The 22925-nt window shown below is 49.7% G+C and overlaps 4 protein-coding genes across 4 annotated transcripts in view; 1 reads left to right on the top strand and 3 right to left on the bottom strand.

The window, feature by feature from the left end:
* LOC146980516 (uncharacterized) overlaps window positions 1-22925 on the top strand; it is a 528771-nt gene that overhangs the window by 406441 nt on the left and 99405 nt on the right. The window lies entirely within an intron of this gene.
* Window positions 8446-10080, bottom strand: LOC146980568 (tripartite motif-containing protein 16-like). Its single transcript, XM_085787907.1, has one exon. The coding sequence runs from the start codon at window positions 10078-10080 to the stop codon at window positions 8446-8448; it is 1635 nt and encodes a 544-aa protein (XP_085644033.1).
* LOC146980567 (uncharacterized) lies at window positions 16839-17979 on the bottom strand. Its single transcript, XM_085787906.1, has 3 exons — window positions 17931-17979; window positions 17744-17824; window positions 16839-17401 (listed from the first exon to the last, which is right to left on the bottom strand). Exons 1-3 carry the CDS (start codon window positions 17977-17979, stop codon window positions 16839-16841), a joined length of 693 nt encoding a protein of 230 aa, XP_085644032.1.
* On the bottom strand, window positions 20849-22854 carry LOC146980566 (uncharacterized). Its single transcript, XM_085787904.1, has 5 exons — window positions 22614-22854; window positions 21978-22226; window positions 21609-21886; window positions 21208-21548; window positions 20849-21109 (listed from the first exon to the last, which is right to left on the bottom strand). Exons 1-5 carry the CDS (start codon window positions 22643-22645, stop codon window positions 20849-20851), a joined length of 1161 nt encoding a protein of 386 aa, XP_085644030.1. The 5' UTR covers window positions 22646-22854.

Here is a 22925-nt window from a genome sequence, read left to right as displayed (position 1 = left end):
ATCTTTAGAGAAATCCTCTTACTGCTCTGCAGACGCTCAGCCAGCTCCTCCTGCTTCATCCTCCTCAGGAAGTTCACTGTGATCTTCACTAATGCCTCTCTGCTGCTCCTCCTCTGCTCTTCATCCTCACCATCCACCACCTCCTTATCCTCCCTCTGACTCCCTGAGCATTCTGGGTAATCTGGACTCAGAAGCTTGTTGATCTTCTTCAGCTCGTTCTTGACAAAAGTGACCATGTTCTCCTCCAGCAGCTGGAACAGAAACTCTATGAGTGACAGCATCAAACTAAAACCTGACAGACTGACAATCCACTGGTGTCAAAGTGCAGCATGGAGATGATGGTGAACACAACAGATGTAACAGCAGCTGTTGGACATGTCCTCACCATAAATATGGAGTCCAGGTGTGTTTGATGCTGCTGGGCAGACTGACCACTGGGAACCTCTGAGCTCTCCTGGTCCACTCTGTGGAGGAATCAGTGTCAAGTCAACATCAGCACAGAGAGATAATACAAGATGGACTTTATATGTCCCCTGAGGACGTTCACAACAGACACAGACACTTTGGTTTCAGACCTGGTCCAACAACACGTCGTACAAACTGGTTCATTTCTACAATAACCTGAGTCTGACTGTCAGTTACAGCTTACATCTGATCAGCTGATCCACGTCCTCCTTTAAAGTTAATGTAATAGTCCTTTGAGTCGTTGCTCTTCAAAGACAGACAGCTGGGTTCAGGAGAGTCTGGTCTCTGCTGCTGGATCCTGAAACAACAACACAACTCATGTTAAATAGTTTAGATACATAGAACATGAATACAGAAAAGTTTTGCAGTTTTCTGCAACCTGGCTGAATATTTGTCAGCTTTCTGCAGACCCTGGATGACGATAACAGATAATGTGTAATTTGCATTTCAGTGCCCCAATCACTCCCACTATATGGCTATATTCATAAACTCTTGAATGGACCTAAATATTGTCCAAAGTGACACCAGAGTTACATGGGTGAGTAAATGACCTTATTTTATGCCAGAAATAAGGTCCAGGTTGTAAAAGACGTCACTTGTCCTTTAACATGTGGATGTTCAGGTAGGGACAATGTGTATCCGAGTTATAACTCTGATTTTATGGAGAATCATTGAAATTTGACTCCACAGGAAGAACGTTCAACAGAGACTCGAAAGCTTTGAAATTTAGTTTTGTCTTACATCTGATCAGCTGAACCACGTCCTCCTTTAAATTCAATGAACCTTCTCATTGACCGGTCGCTCTTTAAAGACAGACAGCTGGGTTCAGGAGAGTCTGGTCTCTGCTGCTGGATCCTGAAACAACAACACAACTGATAAATGTGCCTGTTGGAGAAAAACTGATGAAAAATATCTTCAATTTTTTAATAAACACAACAACTGACTTTTAGAGAGAAAAGTCTTTCTGACTGTTTTAATTCTGACCTTTGACCTGTGGTCTGGCTCTTGGTTTTAGAGGGAGGGGCTCCCTCCTCTCTGTCCTCACACTGATCCATGCTGCTGAGCTCACATCCACATCAGCTCACACACACTTTGTAGCTTCACCTGCAGAGGAAACACACATCATTCATCTGCACAGCAGCTCACATGTCCATCATGTCTCCAGCTGCTCCTCCACTGATTGGCTCTTTTCCTCTGCTTCATATCAGTGTCAGCTGAATGCAGTCACACAGCAGTGAGGAAGAGGAAGCTGCCATCAGCTGCTGTACTTCTACTATCAGTCCACTAGATGGCGTCATGAAGCTGCAGATCTGAGTGGAGAGACTGGTGTTTTTGCTGCAGTTTATTTCTCCCACTGAACCCTAAATATTTAAAACATTACACAGTAGAAGAACTGTGACTCATGTTTCTACGTTGGACCAGACGGCTGCATTGTAGAGGGTAGGCACTAAGCAGCAGTAATGAGCTGCCTCATGTTTTTAGTATGATTATATTGCACAAGGTCACTGCTGTTTTGTTTTGTGCCCTGTTTTTGTCTAAAAGCATGTTGTGGCCAAAATAAAATACATTTCATTGCATTTAAAAAAAAAGAGTTCCTATTAAACCATCCACGGAGAAAACAGGAAAAAGAGTAAGGGGCTGTAGGTGTTCACACGTTAGGCACCTTAGCTACGTGAAGCACTTTGAATGCAAAGTTTGTCCCGGTGTAGGTAGTAAACTTATTTCACCTCACAGCTTCATTATCACAACATTCAGTCATTTCACTCACTGGAAATTCAGAGAGAGAACAAGACTCTTCACTTATTGTCTCTGTCAATCCATTCATCGTCTGCTCCATCAAATTTCAGGAAACAAAGTGTTATGTCTGAAAACATGCAGTTTGTTTTCATAAAGTGTCCTGTTGGACTCTGGTAGGTTATTAACTGCAATTGACAGGTTACTGTGTCTTTAAGGTTTTCAGCAGTGATGTACGGCAAGGTCGTAAAATGTAAGGTGTGCGTCAGTTCAGTAAACGCAACAAACGAAGCAACACGTTGTGGTCATTGACTCCTGCACGAACACAATATTTGGCGAACGAGGATGTCTGAACTCGCCTTACTGCCTCCTCCACCTTTCCTACCTGTTCCCGGCGACCCAGCTGTTCCCTGGGATCGGTGGCTGCGGTCATTTGAGGATTATCTGCTGGCGTTGGGACACACGGACCTAGCGGAGGCCAGGAAGTGTGCGCTCCTACGCCATTGCCTCGGGCAGGAGGGACAGCGAGTCTTCGCCACGCTCACCTTATTGGACGATAAGTACGCCACAGCTGCGGCCGCTTTGAAGGCACACTTCAGCTCCGGGAGAAGCCGGCGGATGTGCCGCTTCGAGTTTCGCCAGAGGACCCAAAAGCCGGGTGAGACCGTTGCCCACTTCGTATCAGCTTTACGTGAGCTGGCTAGGCTTTGTGACTTTGGGGCTTTGGAGGATGGACTTATAGTTGACCAGTTAATAGAGAAAACGTCATGCAACCAACTGAGGGAGAGACTTTTATTAGAGCCAGACTCCATGACGCTAGCAGATGCTGTAGTGATTGGAAAACAGTTGGAAACGGCCCTAGCGGAGGCGCGCAAGTTCGGCCGCGCAGTGCACGACCCGATGACGTCATCACCGCCGTCAGTTCATCATACAGAGACTGCAGAGCCAAACGACGGGGTGAGTGACAGTTTGGATGTACAGAGAGTGGACAGGGGACCCAGGGAGAGAGGGGCTAAGAGCTGTAGCAACTGTGGCTCCTCTAAACATGCTGCCAGAGATCAATCATGCCCTGCTCGGGGAAAACGTTGCCGCAACTGCAGCAAGTTGAACCATTTTGCACGCTGCTGTCGCTCTTCCCCTGCTTGCCATGATACTGCTGCTGTCCCCATAAACACTGTTCAGACCTCACAGCCTGCCTTCAAACATTGTACATGCCGTGTGGGCACAGCTCTAATCCCGCTCCTCGTGGACACAGGAGCCAAAGTGTCAATCCTGAACAAATGCACTTATGACCGCTTCTTCAGTCAGGTGCCTCTGGAAGCAGCAGTTAAACCCCTGTTGGGCTACGGCCATTCTCCCATCTCCACTCTGGGCGTGGCTTGCCTTCCCGTCAGATATGATCAACAATGTGCACCTAACACCAAGCAGCAGCTGCAGCGCTTGGTGGGGGCAGACGTCATTGAGCCTGTCAACGCCTCGCCGTGGGTGTCGAACCTGGTGATAGCTAAGAAAAAGGGGGGCGGACTGCGACTCTGTGTGGACCTCACAGACGTGAACAAAGCCATCATCCCCGACAAGTACCCCCTGCCTACGGCTGAGGAACTGACTAGCCATTTCCACGGCTCCACTGTCTTCAGTAAGATGGACCTACGAAATGGCTATCTGCAGGTTCCTCTGGCACGGCCCAGCATGGACCTTACAGCGTTTGTCACGCACATGGGGGTCTTCAGATTCAAACGCATGGCATTTGGACTCTCATCAGCCCCGAGCTGCTTTCAGAAGATAATGTCACTCATACTGGCCGGTATCCAGGGTGTCTCCATCTACCTGGATGACGTGGTCGTGCATGCACCCTCCACCACACTGTATGATGCTCGCCTGCAGCAAGTCTTTCAGCGTTTCGAACAGCATGGGGTCACACTGAACGCTGAAAAGTGCATGTTCGGGGCTGAGGAAGTCGAGTTCCTGGGTTTCAGGCTCTCGAAGGAGGGCATCACCCCGATTATGTCCCACACCGAAGCCATTCTGTCCCTCCCAGATCCGCAGTCTCCATCCCAGCTGTCTTCCTTCCTGGGGATGGCCGCCTACTATCTCAGGTTCATGCCACACTTCTCTGATTCAACAGCTCCCTTGCGCCGGCTGCTCAGGAAGGAGGGTGGGGGAGAGGGAGGCTCTGGCCTGCCTGTGGGCTTGCGAACGCTGGCATGTTTATTTATACGGGAGGGCTTTCACCATTCGCACAGACCACCAAGCGCTGACGGCACTGCTGGCGACCCAAGGCTCGGGGCACAGGCCTATGAGACTGCTAAGGTGGGCTGACAGGCTGAACCAGTACAACTTCAGTCTGGAGTTTGTGCCTGGGCGGGCCAACACGGTGGCCGACCTCCTGTCCAGGGCTGTGTCGGTGACGAAGGAGATGGGTGGGGTGCCATCAGACCCAGAGAGCGAGGAAGACTGGGTCCACATCCTGCACGGGCCCCTCAGCTCAGCAGTCACCCTGGCGGAGATGCAGCAGGCCTCAGCTGCTGATGAGGCCCTCACGACTCTCCGCACCTACGTCCGGGACGGCTGGCCTGCCAAAGTGGATGACAGGCTGCTTCCCTACTACCGCTTCCGCAACGAGCTCTCCTGCTGGGGGGCTGTGTGCCTAGCTCGCGGTCACCGTGCAGTCATTCCAGAGACTCTCAGGTCCAGAGTACTACACATGGCACATGAGGGGCACCTTGGGGTGGTCAAGGTAAAGCAGCGCTGCCGGGATACAGTTTGGTGGCCCCACATAGACTCTGACGTTGAGGAGCTGGTGCGTAACTGCGCCTGCTGCCTTCTGAGTGGGAAAACAGGCCAGCCCGCCACAGCCCCTCTCACCCCAACCCCTTGGCCGTCTTCACCCTGGGAACATATCCAGGTCGACATCTGCGGTGAACTTCACGGGGCGCCTGCTCATGCCCGTTACCTGCTGGTGGTGCACGATCTTCATTCGAAATGGCCAGAGGTTTTCCAGTTGAGCTCCATCACCGTGCACTCCATCGTCGACCGCCTGGACAACCTGTTTGGGCGCTGGGGCCTCCCGGGTGTGGTCACGACAGATAACGGGCCCCAATTCACATCAGCAGAGTTCGCTGAGTTTCTCACGCTGCGGTCCATCAAGCACATCAGGACGGCAGTGTATCACCCAGAGAGTAACGGAGGGGTGGAAAGACTGAATAAAACTCTCAAGAATGGTATCCGAGCCTGTCTGGAGGAGGGGAAGACCTTCAGCGACGCTCTCAACCAAACTCTCCTGACCATCCGGGCATCCAAACATTCCACCACTGGAGTGTCACCTGCATTGCTAATGATTGGACGTGAACTAAAGCAACCACTGGACTGCTTGAGAGCTGAGCCACCTCCTGCACGTGGGAGCCCAGGGCTCCAGAAAGCCAGAGCTCAGGTGAAACATTCGCAGGCTCGGATGAAAGAGAAGTATGATGCCACACGTAGAGTGCAGACCCCCTCACTTTCGGCAGGGGATTGGGTCAGGATCAAACGCCTCCACCGCCAAAATAAGCTGCAGTCATACTGGTCAGAGCCCCTGCGGGTGACTAAGCAGCTGGGGCCGGCCACTTACAGACTGGAGAACGGGACTCGTTGGCACTCAAACCGCCTGCACAGAGTTGCAAGCCCCACTGTACCAGCCTCACCTCTGTCGCCGGCAGCTTTAGGTTGGCAGCCCCGGCCAGGAGCTAATCGAGTGGCAGGGGACCCACCAGCGCCACTCGACGCAGCTTCAGGGCCAGCATGCCCTCAGAGAATGAGGGCCCCGCCTGTCTGGCATGGGGACTATGTGACAGGGTGACATTGACATTGGGGTGGGGTGCGAGGTGAATGTTATGTTTCTGTTCCCTGGGGGGTGGGGGGAAAATGTTATGTCTGAAAACATGCAGTTTGTTTTCATAAAGTGTCCTGTTGGACTCTGGTAGGTTATTAACTGCAATTGACAGGTTACTGTGTCTTTAAGGTTTTCAGCAGTGATGTACGGCAAGGTCGTAAAATGTAAGGTGTGCGTCAGTTCAGTAAACGCAACAAACGAAGCAACACGTTGTGGTCATTGACTCCTGCACGAACACAATACAAAGTTCGTCTCAGTCTGAGGCCACGTCTTGTTTTGTCCACAGCAACAATCAAAGAGACAAAAACATTCAGTTTACAGTCAAAGAAAACAAGGAATTCTTCAGTGTTTGAGGCTAAAAACTGAACATTTCTGCTTGAAAAATGTAAAACTGTTGCAGCTCTAAAAAAATTCTTCAGAACAATATTGATGATTTGTGTCCAATAATCAATAACCCAGAGTGTTTGCTGTGTGTAATCACAGACATGAATGGTGGGGACACAAAGACAGTGTTTTTAATCTACAACCTGCAGCTGGAAAGTGACCAGTAGCTTCACCTGTCAGGTACATGAGCTGCAGTACAAGCAGGAAGTAGCTCAACAAGGAAATACTCAAGGAAAGTACAAATACCTCACAACTGTACTGCACTAAATGTACTCAGTTACTGTGAAGAACCTGTTGCTGAACATTGATCAATACTGGAAAATCAATCATCAGTAAAGTCTCAGGAAAACCCTGATAACAACATAAGGTGTTCAGTATTGATCTGTGATAGGCAGTATTGGTATTGCTTAGTGATACGCAGTATTGATCGATGATCAATCAATCAATCAGGCTTTATTTGTATGGCACTTTTCATGCCCACGACAGCTCAAAGTGCTTTACATGATAAAAACAAGGAACACAGGGGACACATATTGGGAGACACAGCCTACTACATACGCATTCACACAAGAATTTTAAAACACTGGAAGTTATCGAGAAAACGCCATCTAACAGTCTGTAATAATTAGTGATAGGCAGTTACAGCCCATATTGATCAGCGATCAAACATTTTAACTTTTACCTTACCTTAACAGGTTAAAAAGAACTGCGACGAAAGACGCTGGCTCAAAAGTGAAAGTAAACTTTGAACAGGCAGTGGGGGGGAGGGGAGGAGGTCACATGATCTGTGGAGGAATGTAGTATCCTGATTTTGCTTATTCTTGACCTAGAGGGAGCTCTAGGCTCCAGGGGTGCTTTACCCTGCATCCAGGAAGTCTATATGAGGAAGAGCTTTTGTCTTGTACCCCTCCCCCTGTGTGTGTCTATGTCTGATGGCCTGACGCCTAGTAAAAGAAAGCTTAAAGAACTTTGGTTGTCCTGCATCATCTTTTGCTTTTCCACGATGTTATAATCTGAGTGGAGAGACTGGTGTTTTTACTGCTGTTTATTTCTCCCACTTTAAAATATTACACAGTACTTCTACTGTGTAATATTTTAAAGTGGGAGAAATAAACAGCAGTAAAAACACCAGTGAACTGTGAAGTACAGACTCATTGTTCACTGCTGTTGTTTGTGCCCTGCATCCTACAAGAATATTTGTCTTATTTCTAGTCAAAACAAATCTAATTCTACTTAAAATAAGACTCATCACATTAAAAGCAGCTTGTTTTTAGACACTTTTTACTTCTTTCAAGCAGATTTTCACTTGAAATAAGTAGAACATTTTGATAGTAGAGCAAGATTTTCTTTCTTATTAGCACAATAAACTTGCTTTCACTGGCAGATTTTTCTACTTATTTCAAGTGAAAATTAGTTTGAAACAAGTGAAAATGATCTAAAAACAAGTTAATTTTTAGGTGATGAGTCTTATTTTAAGTGGAAAGAGATTAGTTTTGACTAAAAATGAGACATTTTGACAAGAAACAAGACAAATATTCTTGGTAAGATGCTCATGAGCTCATCTTGGACCCAAACATCTTCAGAAGTGACTGATGGAGAAGAAACATATTAAAGCAAATTATTTTTTATAAAGAATATAAAGAATTGCTGTTCAAATGGTGATGATGAGATGATTTATTTATTTGTATAATGTTGTACAATAAGTTTTTACACCTTGTTCCCTATTCATTATTATATAATATGATCAATAATCTTTGATAGATACTTTACACATGCTGATATTTTCCACATGCATAATATAATCCACATTAAACTGTTAAATAAAGTCATCACGGTCGATGTCTATCAACCAGTCTACGCTATCAACAATACAGTAACGGTGGAATGGAGCGTCATGGTGACACCCAGCCTCATTCTCTGGAAAGTGGTGGATAAAATGGTTCAGAGCTGCCTGAACCGGCCCATCATGATGAATCACACTAAAACACTCCTGTTCACTGGAGCTCACACAGCTCAGCTGAACCGACATAAACCCAGAGTCCAGGATGTAGCGGCTGAGTGAAGGAGGTCTGGACTCTGTGGATCAGAGTCATGGTTTCAGTGACGCTGTAGAAAGACAGAGTACCGGCCCTGTGATCCAGGTACACTCCTACTCTGGAGGACTCGAGGCAGTCTGAGACGGAGGCACCATCACTGTTGTGTATGAACTCATAACGACCGCTGTGGCAGTATAACGACCAGGATTTGTCATTGTATCCAAATCCAGATTGATGCGTGTTCTTGTAGACGGCTGCTATAAAGACGTGACCGCTCCACTCCACCTCCCAGTAGCGACGTCCTGTCAGACCCTCTGGACTCAGGACCTGCTCACATCTAGTGAATCTGTCTGGATGACTTGGATACGGCTGGTCCTCGCTCGTCTTAGTTACTTTTCTGTTCCCGTCGCTCAGTAACAAACGTCTGTGTACTGTGTTTGGATCCAAAATGATTTGTTTTGAAAATCTCCAGAACTCCTCTCTGGTCTGGGGTTCTCTGTGCAGCAGTAAAACCTCCAATATGAAAACACACTCCTCACTGAGAACAGAATCCAGTTTATCTCCGGTCTCCGACACGGCTGCCGTCACTTCCTTAAAATACGTCTTAGATTGTTGAAGGATGCTGAGTAAATCTGTTGCTTCTCCCAGATGAGACAGAGAGGGGTAGTTGTTTAGGAAGTGGAGGTGGTCCTCTGTGATCGACAGCTGCTCCAGACCAGAGTCTTTCCTCCTCAGCTCAGTGATCTCCTGCTGCAGCTTCTCCTCCAGCTCTTTGACTCGACTCACTTCAGTTTCCTGTTGAGATCTGATCTGCTGCTTCACCTCAGACCTTCTCTTCACAATGAGTTGGATCAAGTGGGTGAAGGTCTTCTCACTGTTACTAACAGCTTCATCAGCAGAGAGGTTGATGGCCTCCGCCTCCTGTTGAAGCACCTTCACATCTTTCTCTCTGTCCTGGATTCTCTGTTGGATCTTGTGACGACTCAGCCCGAGCTCCTTCTGTTTCTCAGCCCTTTCTGCTACAGCTGAGACTGTGTCGTGGCCTTTGTGTTCATCCATGGAGCAGAGGGAACAGATACACTGCTGATCGGTGCGGCAGAAGATCTTCATCACCTCATTATGGCGAGGGCAGATGTTCTCCAGAAGTTTAGAAGAGGCTTGGACCAGCGTGTGTTTCTTCAGTGGAGCTACGTCGTAGTGAGGCTGGAGGTGCTGCTCACAGTAAGAGGCCGTACACACCAGACAGGACTTGACGGCTTTCAGCTTCCTCCCAGTGCAGAAGTCACAGGCCACGTCTCCAGGTCCAGCGTAGGAGGGATCAGCTGAAGCAGCTTTCAGTCCGACCTTCTTCAGTTCCTCCACTAACTCTGCTAACATGGTGTTTTTCACCAGGGCTGGCCTCGGTGTGAAGCTCTGTCTGCACAGAGGGCAGCTGCACGGCTTCGTCTGATCATCTTCACCCCAGTGGTTTTTAATACAGCTCATACAGTAGCTGTGTCCACAGGGAATAGTCACCGGCTCCTTTAGAAGATCCAGGCAGATCGAACATTTCCATTTTTCTTGATCCAGCTGAATCATTTGCTGCGCCGCCATCTCTCTCTCTCTTCCAGGACTGAATGTCGGTAAGTTTCACTTTCTGCTTCCACGAACAGAGCTGTTATCTGAGACAAACAAGCTCCACCCCTGGGTAGAGAGGATGGTGTGTGAGAGGGAGAGGAGAGGAGAGGAGGGGAGAGGAGGGGAAGGGAGAGAGGAGGAGGGGAGAGGAGAGGAGAGGAGAGGAGAGGAGAGGAGAGGAGGGGAGATGAGAGAGGAGGAGAGGAGAGGAGAGGAGAGGAGGGGAGATGAGAGAGGAGGAGAGGAGAGGCAAGGCAAGGCAATTTTATTTGTATAGCCCGTTTTTTACAAATAGAGAGGAGAAAATACTTTAACAATAAGTGTTTTGCTTAAAGTCCCCCCCCCCTCCCCCTTTTGGTCATTTTAAAACCAGCAGCACACTAGTAATGCACCTCTGGGGGGTGGGCGGAGACTGCGCTGCTCTGCACCCGCCCAGCCACCTCCTCGCACCCCACCCCCCCCTCACTGACAGCTGGACATTATACAATTGACCCTTCGCCAACTCCTCCCACAAACGGCTATTGTCCAATCCTACGTTAGCAACCGTAACTATAGGCCTGGCAAGCTTTCCGCAGTGAGTCATTACGTTTGCTTTTGTGGACACATTTTGAGACTAGGACGAAAAACATTTGTTTGTAGAGAAGGATGTTGTTGTTGCTGCTGCTACTACGGCGGCGGCGGCGGCAGCAGCAACATAGAGATGTTCAGATACGAGCTGACTTTTTTTTCGACTTGAGCAAGTGTAAATATGGGGATAACCATATGTTCACATCCGAAATGACAGCTGTACTTTTAGGGCTTTTACCTGGGCTTTTACCTGGGCTGTTAGGGCTTTTACCTGGGCTTTTAGGCGAGGGATCCTCCAGGCAGGGACTGCTTTCACTGACTGATACAGCGGTGGGAGAAAAAAAACAGCAGCGAAAGCTGTATGTGGTTCACAATCGCCCAAAAACTTTTAGTTTGACAACGTTTCATGACCAGTGAGATGACGTAAGTCTTGGTGGGTTGATAGACGGTAAAATGACCGGTCCTTACTGCTGCTCTGTACATTGTCCAGTCGTGTCGTTGAACAGATGTTTTATCCTCCTGCGCGAGTCACGTCACTGAAAACTCTGAATGATCTTTGTGACTTCTTCTCTCTATTATCTCAGAACAGTTTATCCAGAAATTTTCTGATATTTCCTTTGAAATCGATACCAAATACTGCCAGGAGCATGGCTGGGAGTGAAAGTAGGCTATAGTATAGTGCCCTCCCCTGGAGCTGTGACACGTCAGCTCCAGTCTCCCTGAAACTGCCAGTTTGCGTCTGCCGTTGGTTCACAGCAATTTGAAGGCAGAAAAACTCAGAAATGCAATTTTGCACTTCCTTTTCTGCTGATATGTGCTCTAACACAAGAAAAATGCCACAGGAACATGTGAAAAGCTCAAAAAACAAGATTTTCATGGGAGGGGGTCTTTAAGAGAAAATCTAATGTTTAAAAATGCTGTTCTTACATTGACTCCAGTTGCTCACGAGAAACTGCTTCATCACTTGTTGCACTAACTAAACTGAACAAAAAAGCAAACTAAAGAACTAAATGAAAATACTTTAACCGACTGCACGACGGAGTCTCCTCTTCTCACCTGCGGTGCGCTGATTGGAGACGCGTCTCTGTGATGGTGACCGGACCACAACAAATGTTAAAGAAAAAAGTTGATAATAAACAGTTTCTTTGTATTATCTTATCAAAAAGACCAAATAAAATACATCAAATTTTGATTTTAAAACGGGTATCTATTTTTCTGTTAAAAAAAAAAAAAAAAAAAAAGGTTGAGGTCACACCAGAAGGTTTGACTGAAGGGACAATCCCCAAAAAGATGACATAATCATTCGTGATGCAAAAAAACAAAGACAAATGCATTATCATCTTTTATTTATTTATTTTTTAAATTGTAGATTGTTTGTGGTTGACGAATATGATACAAACATATATAGGTATGGAGAGGGGTGAGGGGGTTACACACGAAAACAGAGCTGTGTATGAAACCAAATGAAATCTTTGCAAAGTGACTCAATGAATGCAAATTCATCCAGAGGTCCATGAGCTGTCCATCAACTCCGTGTGAGAGGGGGGGGGGGGAGAAAAGCTCTGACTGGTTTAATGTTCAAACATCTGGACCCTGAATATGAGACAACCCGTGGTTTTCAGACTTATAACAATACAACACATATATATCCGGCCCAATACGGCTTAAATATAAATGTAGGTGTGTATTTACATTTTGAAGGTGTCATTGATGAGTTTCGAACCCGCTCCTCTCTGGAACTGAGTGTGATGGCCATAGACATATAAAGAGGGTTATTATGGTGGAGACTCGTCGCCCCCTGGCGGCGGCCGGCGGAGCTGCAGGGACAGGGCAGCACACCACAGAGTGGATGTCGCGGTCGACGAGCTACCTTTCCGTGCTACGCAAGCTTCGGGTTCCAGGTGTGGCCGTGCCACAGCGGGCGGTGGTGGTCCCGCTGATGCAGCCGGTTCCCTGTGTGTCCTGGCTTCTGTCCGTCTACGTGAGGGAGGCCTGCACGCGCCTGCAGGGGACGAAGGCCAGGATCACATCCATCCTCAAGATGGACTCCACCAAGAAGGTGAGCTGTGGTCTGTGTCGTTGTTGCAGCCTACCCGCTGCACTGTATACCGCCGGAAGTTGCGTTCAGCGAAAGACCAGCAGCTCCTCTCCCAGGCCAGCGTCCAGCCAGCACCGGGGGCTCCCTGCGACATCTGTGGGCAGCCCAAAACGCTGGACGCTGGCCATGCGTACTTTAAAGGGAGGGAGCACTGCCAGCTAGGGGACGTGCCGCTGGGTAGGACGGCAGAGCAGTGGCTGGAGGAGCAGACCAGACCAAACCCCACCGCTCTTCCAAGCACCACGGCTTGGAGGAAGAAGAAGGAGAAGGAGCAAGGTGGGGGGGGCATCAACAAACCCTATAAATTAAGAATATGTCAGCGCTGTGGCCAACCCAAGTCTAAGGACTATGGCCACAGCCAGTATGACTTTAAAAACATTTATAGAAAAGCACTGTACTGTGTCTTGTATGACGACATCCCAGTCGACCTCTGGCTGGCCGAGAGGAGGAAGGAGGACAACCTGCATGGAGTCTCTAACTGTACATACCAACAAAATTGAGGCAAATAAACAAAAATGAGGAACGCTTCACGAATTTGCGTGTCATCCTAGGCACCAGCACAATCTCGGAGAGCGTGCCCTCTACACCCAGCCGCCCGCATCACACCACGCCTTCTTCCAGGGCCGGTTCTTCCTGTGGGTGCCGTAAGTGCAGGTTGACCGGTTCTGGCCTCTACAAGACCGTCCGGAGGGTCTTGGACGTGAGTGACTGGTACTTCATGGGCACGGAGTACCTGGAATGTCACTCATGTAAGAGGAAATTGACGGCGTGGTCCCACGACATCCTAAGACAGCTGGACCCGGCACACCAGGCCAAATTTCCAGCCGTCCTCACGTACAGGTAAGCACCAGACCTTTTACTTCACACAAACACTGTGATCTGATCACGCCTGCTGTCCTGCTCTTCTCTGTCGTCCTCTTCCTCAGGTTGTCGTGTGATAAAACAGTGATCGGGCTGATGAGGGGGCGCACTTTGGGGAACAGTGCCTCCCGCCTCCATGCGACTCTGATGGAGCAGCACACCACAGAGTGGATGTCGCGGTCGATGAGCTACCTTTCCGTGCTACGCAAGCTTCGGGTTCCAGGTGTGGCGGCGCCTCAGCGGACTGTGGTGCTCCCGCGCCTTGATCAACCTCACCAACTACTCTCCCTCCTCAACCGCCTCCTCGTCACCAACAGGAGGCAACCAGGAGAGGAAGCAGAAGGAACCTGGTAAGAAGAAAGATTTTTACATTTCAACCTTTACAAGAAAATGTTTCACACACTGACTTCCTGTGCAGCCCAAAACGCTGGACGCTGGCCATGCGTACTTTAAAGGGAGGAAGCACTGCCAGTTCGGGGACGTGCCGCTGGGTAGGACGGCAGAGCAGTGGCTGGAGGAGCAGACCGCCCTTACACCCACCGTTCTTCCAAGCACCACGGCTTGGAGGAAGAAGAAGCAGAAGGAGCAAGGTGGGGGGGGGCATCAACAAAGCCTATAAACTCAGAATATGTCAGCGCTGTGGCCAACCTAAGTCTAAGGAGTATGGCCACAGCCAGTATGACTTTAAATACATTTATAAAAAAGCACTTTACTGTGCCTTGTACGATGGCATCCCCGTCGACCTCTGGCTGGCCGAGAGGAGGAAGGAAAGAAACTTGCGGGTAGCGCCGCTGGAACAGCTGCCTGGGTCACCAACGTGGGCAACGAGCACAGGCAGGTGCTGATGTCCGTGCTCACAGAGTCCGAGGGTGACGGGCTCCTGCCCATGGCAGCAGACCTTATGCGGCGCTACCGAGAAGCCGGAAAGGCCCATCCTCAGGTCTTGTACGTGGACCGGGACTGCTGCGCCGCCCACGGACGGTGCAAGGTAACTCTTACGACTCTTACGACGAGCTCTGCAGTATCAACAAGTTGTCAGTTGCTGAAAGTGATTGTAAATGTTTAAAATCAAAATGTTTTTCAACAGCTGTTTCCTCAACCACTTCTCTGCTGTCTTGGCCTTTTTCCCCACCGACCTTTGACAGTACTCGTCCCCCTTGTAGTAGGCGTGGCCAGATTTCATTCTTTTGCGCCTCCCGCAGAGGTGGCAGGGAGTGCCCGGTGCTGGGAGGACGCTGCCCAGGGAGAGGAGCTGCTGGTCTTTCGCCGCCCGTAACATCCGGCGGCGTACAGTGGAGCGGGCAAGCGAGGGGCCAGAGGGGGGCGCTGTGGAGGAGGTGGAGGCAGCACAATGACTCATGTGTGATGGCCCCCTTTTAATACCCAGTCAGGAGGCCCGACCCCCTGCCACCGGTGCGGCCCCCAGCGCTCCTAGCCTGAAAAGACAGGCCTTTTGGCTACAAAAACGCGAGTTTCCATTTTTAATCTACACATACATTTACAATGGTGATATTCTGGCAGTTTGACTTGTTTACAAGCTTAGCAAATTCACCAGAATGTGGTCAAAAGTAACCCCACAGGACAATCAGGATCCGTCTCCCCGGAGGAGGTCTTTTTTTGCTTGGCCCTACGAGCGAAGAAGCAAAGGCCGTGCGCTGCGCTGCTTTTGGACGGTAGTGAAGGTGGCTGTTTGGTCTTTTGATTTGATTTGACATCCAGGATATATTTTTTCAAAAACTGTATATAACTGGACATTAACAATAAAACTCACGCAGATAAATGAAAATGCGGAACGCTTCACAAATTTGCGTGTCATCCTCAGGATGAGGAATGCTTTATGAATTTCAAATTCGTGAAGCGTTTCTCTTAAAATAAACAAAAATGAGGAGCGTTCCTCAAATCTTTTCAAAGATTTTTAACGTTCGCGGGTGTCTGAAAAGTTTTTTTTGACCAAAAATCAAACATTTTCACATTTTCACAACATGTTATTGTGGAAAAACACATTTCATGAAATTGGAACGATACAGAGAAGATTGTGCTGGTGCCTCGGATGAGGAAGGAAGGTGCGCAATCTTCTCGGTGGGCGGCCGCCGCCCACTCTTTTCCCCGCGCCGCGAGACCGCCGAGTCCTGGCCGGCGGCTTCCACGGCCTCCTCTGGGCTCCGCTTCGTACCCCCCTCCAAAAAAATGGAACGATACGCCTCGGGACCCACGTATCTTTCCATTTCGTCCATGTGTTTATATTCAAAGTAGCCACGCGGCCGCCGGCCGAGAAGGCGTTAGCGATCGATCGCCTATATTGTCAATATCCCTCCCTCCCTCCCTCTCGTCGTATAGGTTTATGATCTACTCTATGGACGAGATCCGTCATCCAACATGTGGTTATACTATATCAAGCTTCTTCGATCCATAATATCAATGTGATCAGTCAGCAGCGACATATTTATGATAAACATCTGTCATAGCAATGAGATTTGTCATTTGTCAACCCTTTCTGTGCTATTTGTGTCTGTAAAAATGCTCAATAAACATGAATTGAATTGAATTCAATTCCTTTTATTGTCATTTGTGTGTCAAATGTGTGTTTATGATCTATCTATGTTTATAGGCTCTATAAACAGGAGATATGTTTATAATATATATATATATATATAGGCTCTATAAACAGGAGATATGTTTATAATATATATATATATATATATATATATAGGCTCTATAAACAGGAGATATACCCTATATATATATATATATATAATAAACATATCTACAATCTCTTAACACTTTGTGCTAATTGTGTCTGTTATAAACGCTCTACAAACATGAATTGTGACACAATTGGCTCTATGCACAGCTCCACTGAACTTTAGCCAGCTCCTTTATTTCCTGTTTTCCATTATTGAACAAACTGATGAATCCAGGTGTGTCTGACCATCGTTGTGAGGTCAGACACACCTGGATTCATCAGTTTGTCCAGTAACAATAATGTTAGTTATTGAGTGAGTGATGAATGATGCAGAATCACAGAAGACATAGGCATAGAAGTAATTTCCACAAGATTTTTATTTAGAAAATAAGTTGTATAAAGTCAGAAAACACAGCAAAAACACACAAAAACTCTTAAAAATAGCACAGCAAAAACACACAAAAAGTCTTAAGTAGCAGCAGCAGCAGCAGCAGCAGCAGCAGCTACTGCTGCATAGAAGTAATTTTACTCCTGGCTGTGCTCCCCCTGCTGCTCCTGCTCCTCCTGTTGCTGGCTGTCCTCCTGCCTCCTCTGTGCCAGCCAGAGGTCAACAGAGATGCACTCGTAGAGGGCACAGTAAAAATGTCTTTTCCCATTGAAGTTGAACTGGCTGTGGCCATATTCTTTACTGGCTGGTTGGCCACAGCGCTGGCATGTTCTGAGTTTTGTTTTTTTTGGGGGGTTTCCCTCCCCCTCCTCCTTCTTCCTTATCCTCCACGCTGTTGTGCGTGGCACAGGAGCGGGGCCGTCGGCGGTCAGCTTCTCCATCAGCCACTCCTGGGGCGACCTCATGTCCGGACCGTCTTCCACGCTGCAGAAGTACTGGCCCTTGTAGAACGCGTGGCCAGAGTCAATGTGCCTGTCCTCCCCACATATATCGCAGGGAGCCCCAGGTTGTGACTGCTGGCCACTGCCCTGGGTCAGCACCTCCCTGTCCTTCTCCGCCCGCAACCTCCGTCGATACACGGTGCAGCGTGTGGGAGTCCTGGATGTGGACGGTGTGGAAGCCGTGGTGGAGGGGTTGTGAGGTGCCTCAGCTGCAGGACACAGAAATGACAGTGTTGGAGCACAGGTAATCACAGAGAAAGAAATGTGTCTTTTTCTCTTCAAGGTGTTGTAGGTTTAAGATTTCTTCTTACCATGCTTTTTCTTCTCTTTCCTCTTTCCAGAGGTGGACGGCGTGGAGGAGGAGGAGGAGGTCAACGGTGTGGAAGCCGTGGTGGAGAGGCTCTGAGGTGCCTCTGCTGCAGGACACAGAAATGACAGTGTTGGAGCACAGGTAATCACAGAGAAAGAAATGTGTCTTTTACTTGTCAAGGTGTTGTAGGTTAAAGATTTCTTCTTACCATGCTTTTTCTTCTCTTTCCTCTTTCCAGAGGTGGACGGCGTGGGGGAGGAGGAGGAGGTCGACGGTGTGGAAGCCGTGGTGGAGAAGCTCTGAGGTGCCTCTGCTGCAGGAGACAGAAATGGCAGTGTTGGAGCACAAGTAGTCACTGAGAAAGAAACATTTATTTGTTGTGCTGTAAATGTGTGAAATAAATAATGGAAAAATCCTACCAGGCTTCTCCTTCTCTGCCAACTTCTCACTCCTTGTTGTGCTCTCCATCCTGCAATCAAACAGAGGAAAATGATATGAGTAAAAATAAAAATAAAAAGAAGAAAAGGCCACAAAGTGTTGAGTCCTCCAAAGCAGAGAAAAGTAGTTACCTGTTAGCAGCTTGCAGAATCTGGTTATGAGAAACATCTGGGCTACACAGGTACTTCAGAGGTGACTAGGTGTCACCGCCCCAAGAGCCTTTGGCCAATCAGCTCTCCCGAGAACAGGAGTAGGGTCGTTAGCTCCAAAGGGGCTCTGATGTCCTGTGAAGCCCCTCTGTGTCTCTGAAGTTGCAAGGTGTCTCTGAAGTCCTTGTACCCAGTTTACACAGGAAGGGGGGTGGGGGGTAGGGGGTGGATCAGGAGCAGGTCGCCCCTCCCATGACCTGGCCTGATCAGATCTGTCAGCTGTCACTTGGATGAGGGGGGAGATAGATAGATATTTAAAGTTTGGGGAGGCAAAACATGTCCTTTTCCTTCTACCTAACCCTCTTCAACAACTAATACATGTACTACATAACACAAAAAATAAAATAAACAGCCAGCAGTAGTCATCAGTGGCCATCAAACAGATGTCAGTGTCAATCTGATTTCTTGTAAAGTGGTCTGAAACGTCAACATTTTCTTACTCACCGTCCTCATTCTTTTTCTCCGTCTTTGCTTTTTGCCAACATCCTGCAAAGAAAGAGAGGAAAGAAGGCATGAGTAGAAGTGAAAAGGAGGAAGAAGAAAAGCAATCAGAGTTGAGAGTCCCATCAGATGTTTGTACAAACACTCACCTCCAGCAGCAGCACATGTGTTTAGCTCTCAGACAGACAGACAGACAGTCTTCCCAGGTGAGTGGGTCACATGTCCTAAGAGCTGTCCAGCAGTGGCTGCAAGAAAAGAGCAGCAGTCAGTGACTTCTGACATTTTGGACACTGCAGTTTTACTGTGTCTTTTAATTATTTTTATATTAAAGTATTGTTTAACTGAATAACACTGTCATGTGCTTATTATTACTTAATCAGCGTACCTGCATTGAATCCTGGGTGGGTGGGGTTGGTTGTTGTCAGGGTTAGCAGTCCTGGGCCGTTGAGTGGTGGCTCCTCCTCAGGCAGGATGCTCTTGGTCTATTCATATTCTAAAAGGGGTGATCAACAGTAATGAGTGTGTCGTCAACAGTGAGTACACCCCTCCCTCCCAAATGAAGCTTTCTCAGCACTCACCTGGCAGTGACATGTGATCTGTCAGAGGGTCTTGGTGGCTGCGTCACATGACATGTGAAGTGTCAGTGTCAGGTTGTGGGAGCTGTCACTCATCTCCTGGCCAGGGTGTGGTGGTTCAACACACACACACACACACAGATTGTGATGATCGATGGAGGGATCACCTCTGATGATATTAGAAGGAGAAGGCCCAGGCCCGACACAAAAGGAGGCTTCGGTCAGCAGCAATGTCAGCTTGTGATGAATGAGATCACCTCTGATGCTGGATGACATCACCTCTGATGCTGGATGACATCACCTCTGATGCTGATCACCTCTGATGCTGGATGAGTTCACCTCTGATGCTGGATGACATCACCTCTGATGCTGGATGAGATCACCTCTGATGCTGGATGACATCACCTCTGATGCTGATCACCTCTGATGCTGATCACCTCTGATGCTGGATGAGTTCACCTCTGATGCTGGATGAGTTCACCTCTGATGCTGGATGACATCACCTCTGATGCTGATCACCTCTGATGCTGGATGAGTTCACCTCTGATGCTGGATGAGTTCACCTCTGATGCTGGATGACATCACCTCTGATGCTGATCACCTCTGGATGACATCTGGATGAGTTCACCTCTGATGCTGGATGAGTTCACCTCTGATGCTGGATGAGATCACCTCTTATGCTGGATGAGATCACCTCTGATGCTGATCACCTCTGATGCTGATCACCTCTGATGCTGGATGAGATCACCTCTGATGCTGGATGAGATCACCTCTGATGCTGGATGAGTTCACCTCTGATGCTGATCACCTCTGATGCTGGATGAGATCACCTCTGATGCTGGATGAGATCACCTCTGATGCTGGATGAGTTCACCTCTGATGCTGATCACCTCTGATGCTGGATGAGATCACCTCTGATGCTGGATGAGATCACCTCTGATGCTGATCACCTCTGATGCTGATCACCTCTGATGCTGGATGAGATCACCTCTGATGCTGGATGAGTTCACCTCTGATGCTGGATGAGTTCACCTCTGATGCTCGATGAGATCTGGTGGTGGTGGGATGTGGGATGGAGATGATCTCTGAAGAGATTGTTGTGGTGGTGATCAGAGGAGGAGGTGGTGGTGATCAGAGGAGGTGGTGATGGTGATGGAAGAGGTGGTGGTGATCAGAGGAGGTGGTGATGGTGATGGAAGAGGTGGTGGTGATCAGAGGTGGTGGTGATGGTGATGGAAGAGGTGGTGGTGATCAGAGGAGGTGGTGATGGTGATGGAAGAGGTGGTGGTGATCAGAGGTGGTGGTGATGGTGATGAGAGTTGTGGTGGTGATCAGAGGAGGTGGTGATGGTGATCAGAGGTGGTGGTGATGGTGATGAGAGTTGTGGTGGTGATCAGAGGAGGTGGTGATGGTGATGAGAGTTGTGGTGGTGATCAGAGGTGGTGGTGATGAGAGTTGTGGTGGTGATCAGAGGAGGTGGTGATGGTGATGAGAGTTGTGGTGGTGATCAGAGGAGGTGGTGATGGTGATGATGGAGGAGGAGGTGGTGATGGAGAGGAAGGTGCGCAGGTGGTGATGGTGTGAGGCAGTGCACCTGCCCCTGTGCTGGTGATCGGCGTGGCGGAGGTGGAGTGGTGGAGTGTGTCCACTTGTGGTGGTGGAAAAGGGAGGGACTCACTTACCGGAGCGTTTTGGTTGTTTTGGTCTGATGCTCCGGTAAGGAGGGGGGGGCAAGCTGCCACGGTGCTGCTGGGTCACGGCCTGGGTCGGGGCCGGCAGAGTGGTGTGCTGCTGGGTGGCTGGCAGCAGAGGGGGGGCCGGCAGAGTGGCTCGCTGCTGGGTGGCTGGCAGCAGAGGGGGGGCCGGCAGAGTGGCTCGCTGCTGGGTGGCTGGCAGCAGAGGGGGGGCCGGCAGAGTGGCTCGCTGCTGGGTCCGCTGTGGAATAAAAGGAGGAAAAATGCCGTCATAAAGAAGAGCTCAACCCTGGAAGGAGACCACATCACAGCACTGTGGACAAAGAGAAGAAGACGTACCTTTGACGCAGCTGCTGCCTGCTTCTCCTGCAGCCACTCCTCCGCTGACTTGCCTCCAACCTTGGCGCAGTACTGCTCATTTCCGTGCCGGGTGTGACCATATTGTTTGGTTTTCGGCTGGCCACAGAGCCGGCAGTTGAAGGTGGAGAATGTCCTTTTCTCCTTCACCTTTTGGAAATGAGCAGCAAGTCCTGCGTTCCTCCGCTGCCGCTCCTCTTCCAGCCTCGCCTCCCAGCTGCTGGTGGTGGCGGTGGGAGGCGCACCTGTGGCGGTGGTGGGAGGCGCACCTGCAGCGGCAGTGGCGGTGGCGGCGGCGGCGGCGGCGGCAGCGGCAGCGGGGGCTGGAGCGCTGGTGGTGGAGGTGGAGGCAAGGGAGGGTTCAGCGGAGGCAGCGGCTGCACCCGTTGGAGCCGAGGAGGATGTGGAGGAGGAAGCTGCAGTGGCACCGGGGGACGAGAGGAGCCGATGAAGGGCGGGGGCCAGGGGGCCGCGGCGGGTCACGGCCATGCCAGAGGCGTCCGGCGGCAGGTGGTGCTGCAGGGGGTTGGCGGGCTGCGCCGGTCCCTGCTGCAGAGCCCGGGCTGGCTGGAGGGGCTCCACCGCCGTGACCTCGGCCGTGACCGGTGGCAGAGCTGCGGCCACCTCGGAGGTCGCCAGTGCCTTGCTCCTCTTCGTGTGCCTGATGGAAACACATGACAGATATCAGACTGTGGACACGCTGCTCGTCCGTGGGACCGTCAGAGTGTTGGTGTCAAACACACGGCTCTTACCACTGCAGGAGGGTCCGCTGGTTGATCTCAAAGAGCTGGATGGGCGCGGCTGCCAGGAGGTGTCGGCAGTTGTAGATGTTGTCTCTGATGAGACTGTAGTCCCTCCTGACAGCCGACCAGCGACTCAGGTGGACCCCCGCGATGCTGCGGCCCTCGCTGTGGATCCGGCACAGCCCCAGGAAGATGGCTTCCATCAGCCTGGTGGCGTCTGGGGACTGTGCCGCCCCCGCGCCTTTACCCAGAAACAAACTGCACACAGAGAGAGGGGGAGGGGGAGAGAGTGAGGCTCTGTCCATTAGCTGTCAATGTGGCATTATGAAGATGGCCACATATAAACTACACATGAACACGACATACACACACCTCCCAGTTTGTAATTGTTTTCCTCTCATGTCTGCCTGTGCTAGTGTGTGTGTGTGGAATGAACGGATATCGGTGGTTGACGTAGAGTGCGTAAGAATGTAGCGTTTGTAACTGTTAGTGTTGTTGTTGTTGTTAATCATCTGATGTTCCGTCTATGCTTGTGTTACAGAATAAAACCATAAAAGAAATCACACAGTGCTCTTCAATCAGAGACATGTAACATCAATTAGTGAGTGAGAGAGAGACATGGCCAGGCAGCAACGCTCCACTCACCGGGACGCGCTCTCTTGCCCCATGGCTGCCATGTGGGGCCGCCTGTTCTTAAAGCGGCCCTGCAGCAGGCGTCCCTGGTGGCGCGGGGGGAAGGAGACAGCCGCCTTGTCCCTGTCAGACAGCTTTGTCCACAGGGCGGCTATCTCCCTCACTTGAAGCTGCGTCACGTAGGCCTGGTGACGCAGCTTCACGAGGGCCTGGGCCAGACGGACGGTGTGCTGGTACCCTCCGTACCCGTCTGGTCCTATGACATCCTGGGAGAGAGACAAAAGTGTTAACTAACACACACACACACACAGACACTACACTTGC

The sequence above is a fragment of the Trachurus japonicus genome, chromosome 9 (assembly GCF_045865225.1).
Source record: "Trachurus japonicus isolate A0001 chromosome 9, Traja_1.0".
Taxonomy (NCBI): domain Eukaryota; kingdom Metazoa; phylum Chordata; class Actinopteri; order Carangiformes; family Carangidae; genus Trachurus; species Trachurus japonicus.
The sequence above is the reverse complement of the archived record's forward strand: the minus strand, read 5'-3'. Positions and strand labels throughout refer to the sequence as shown.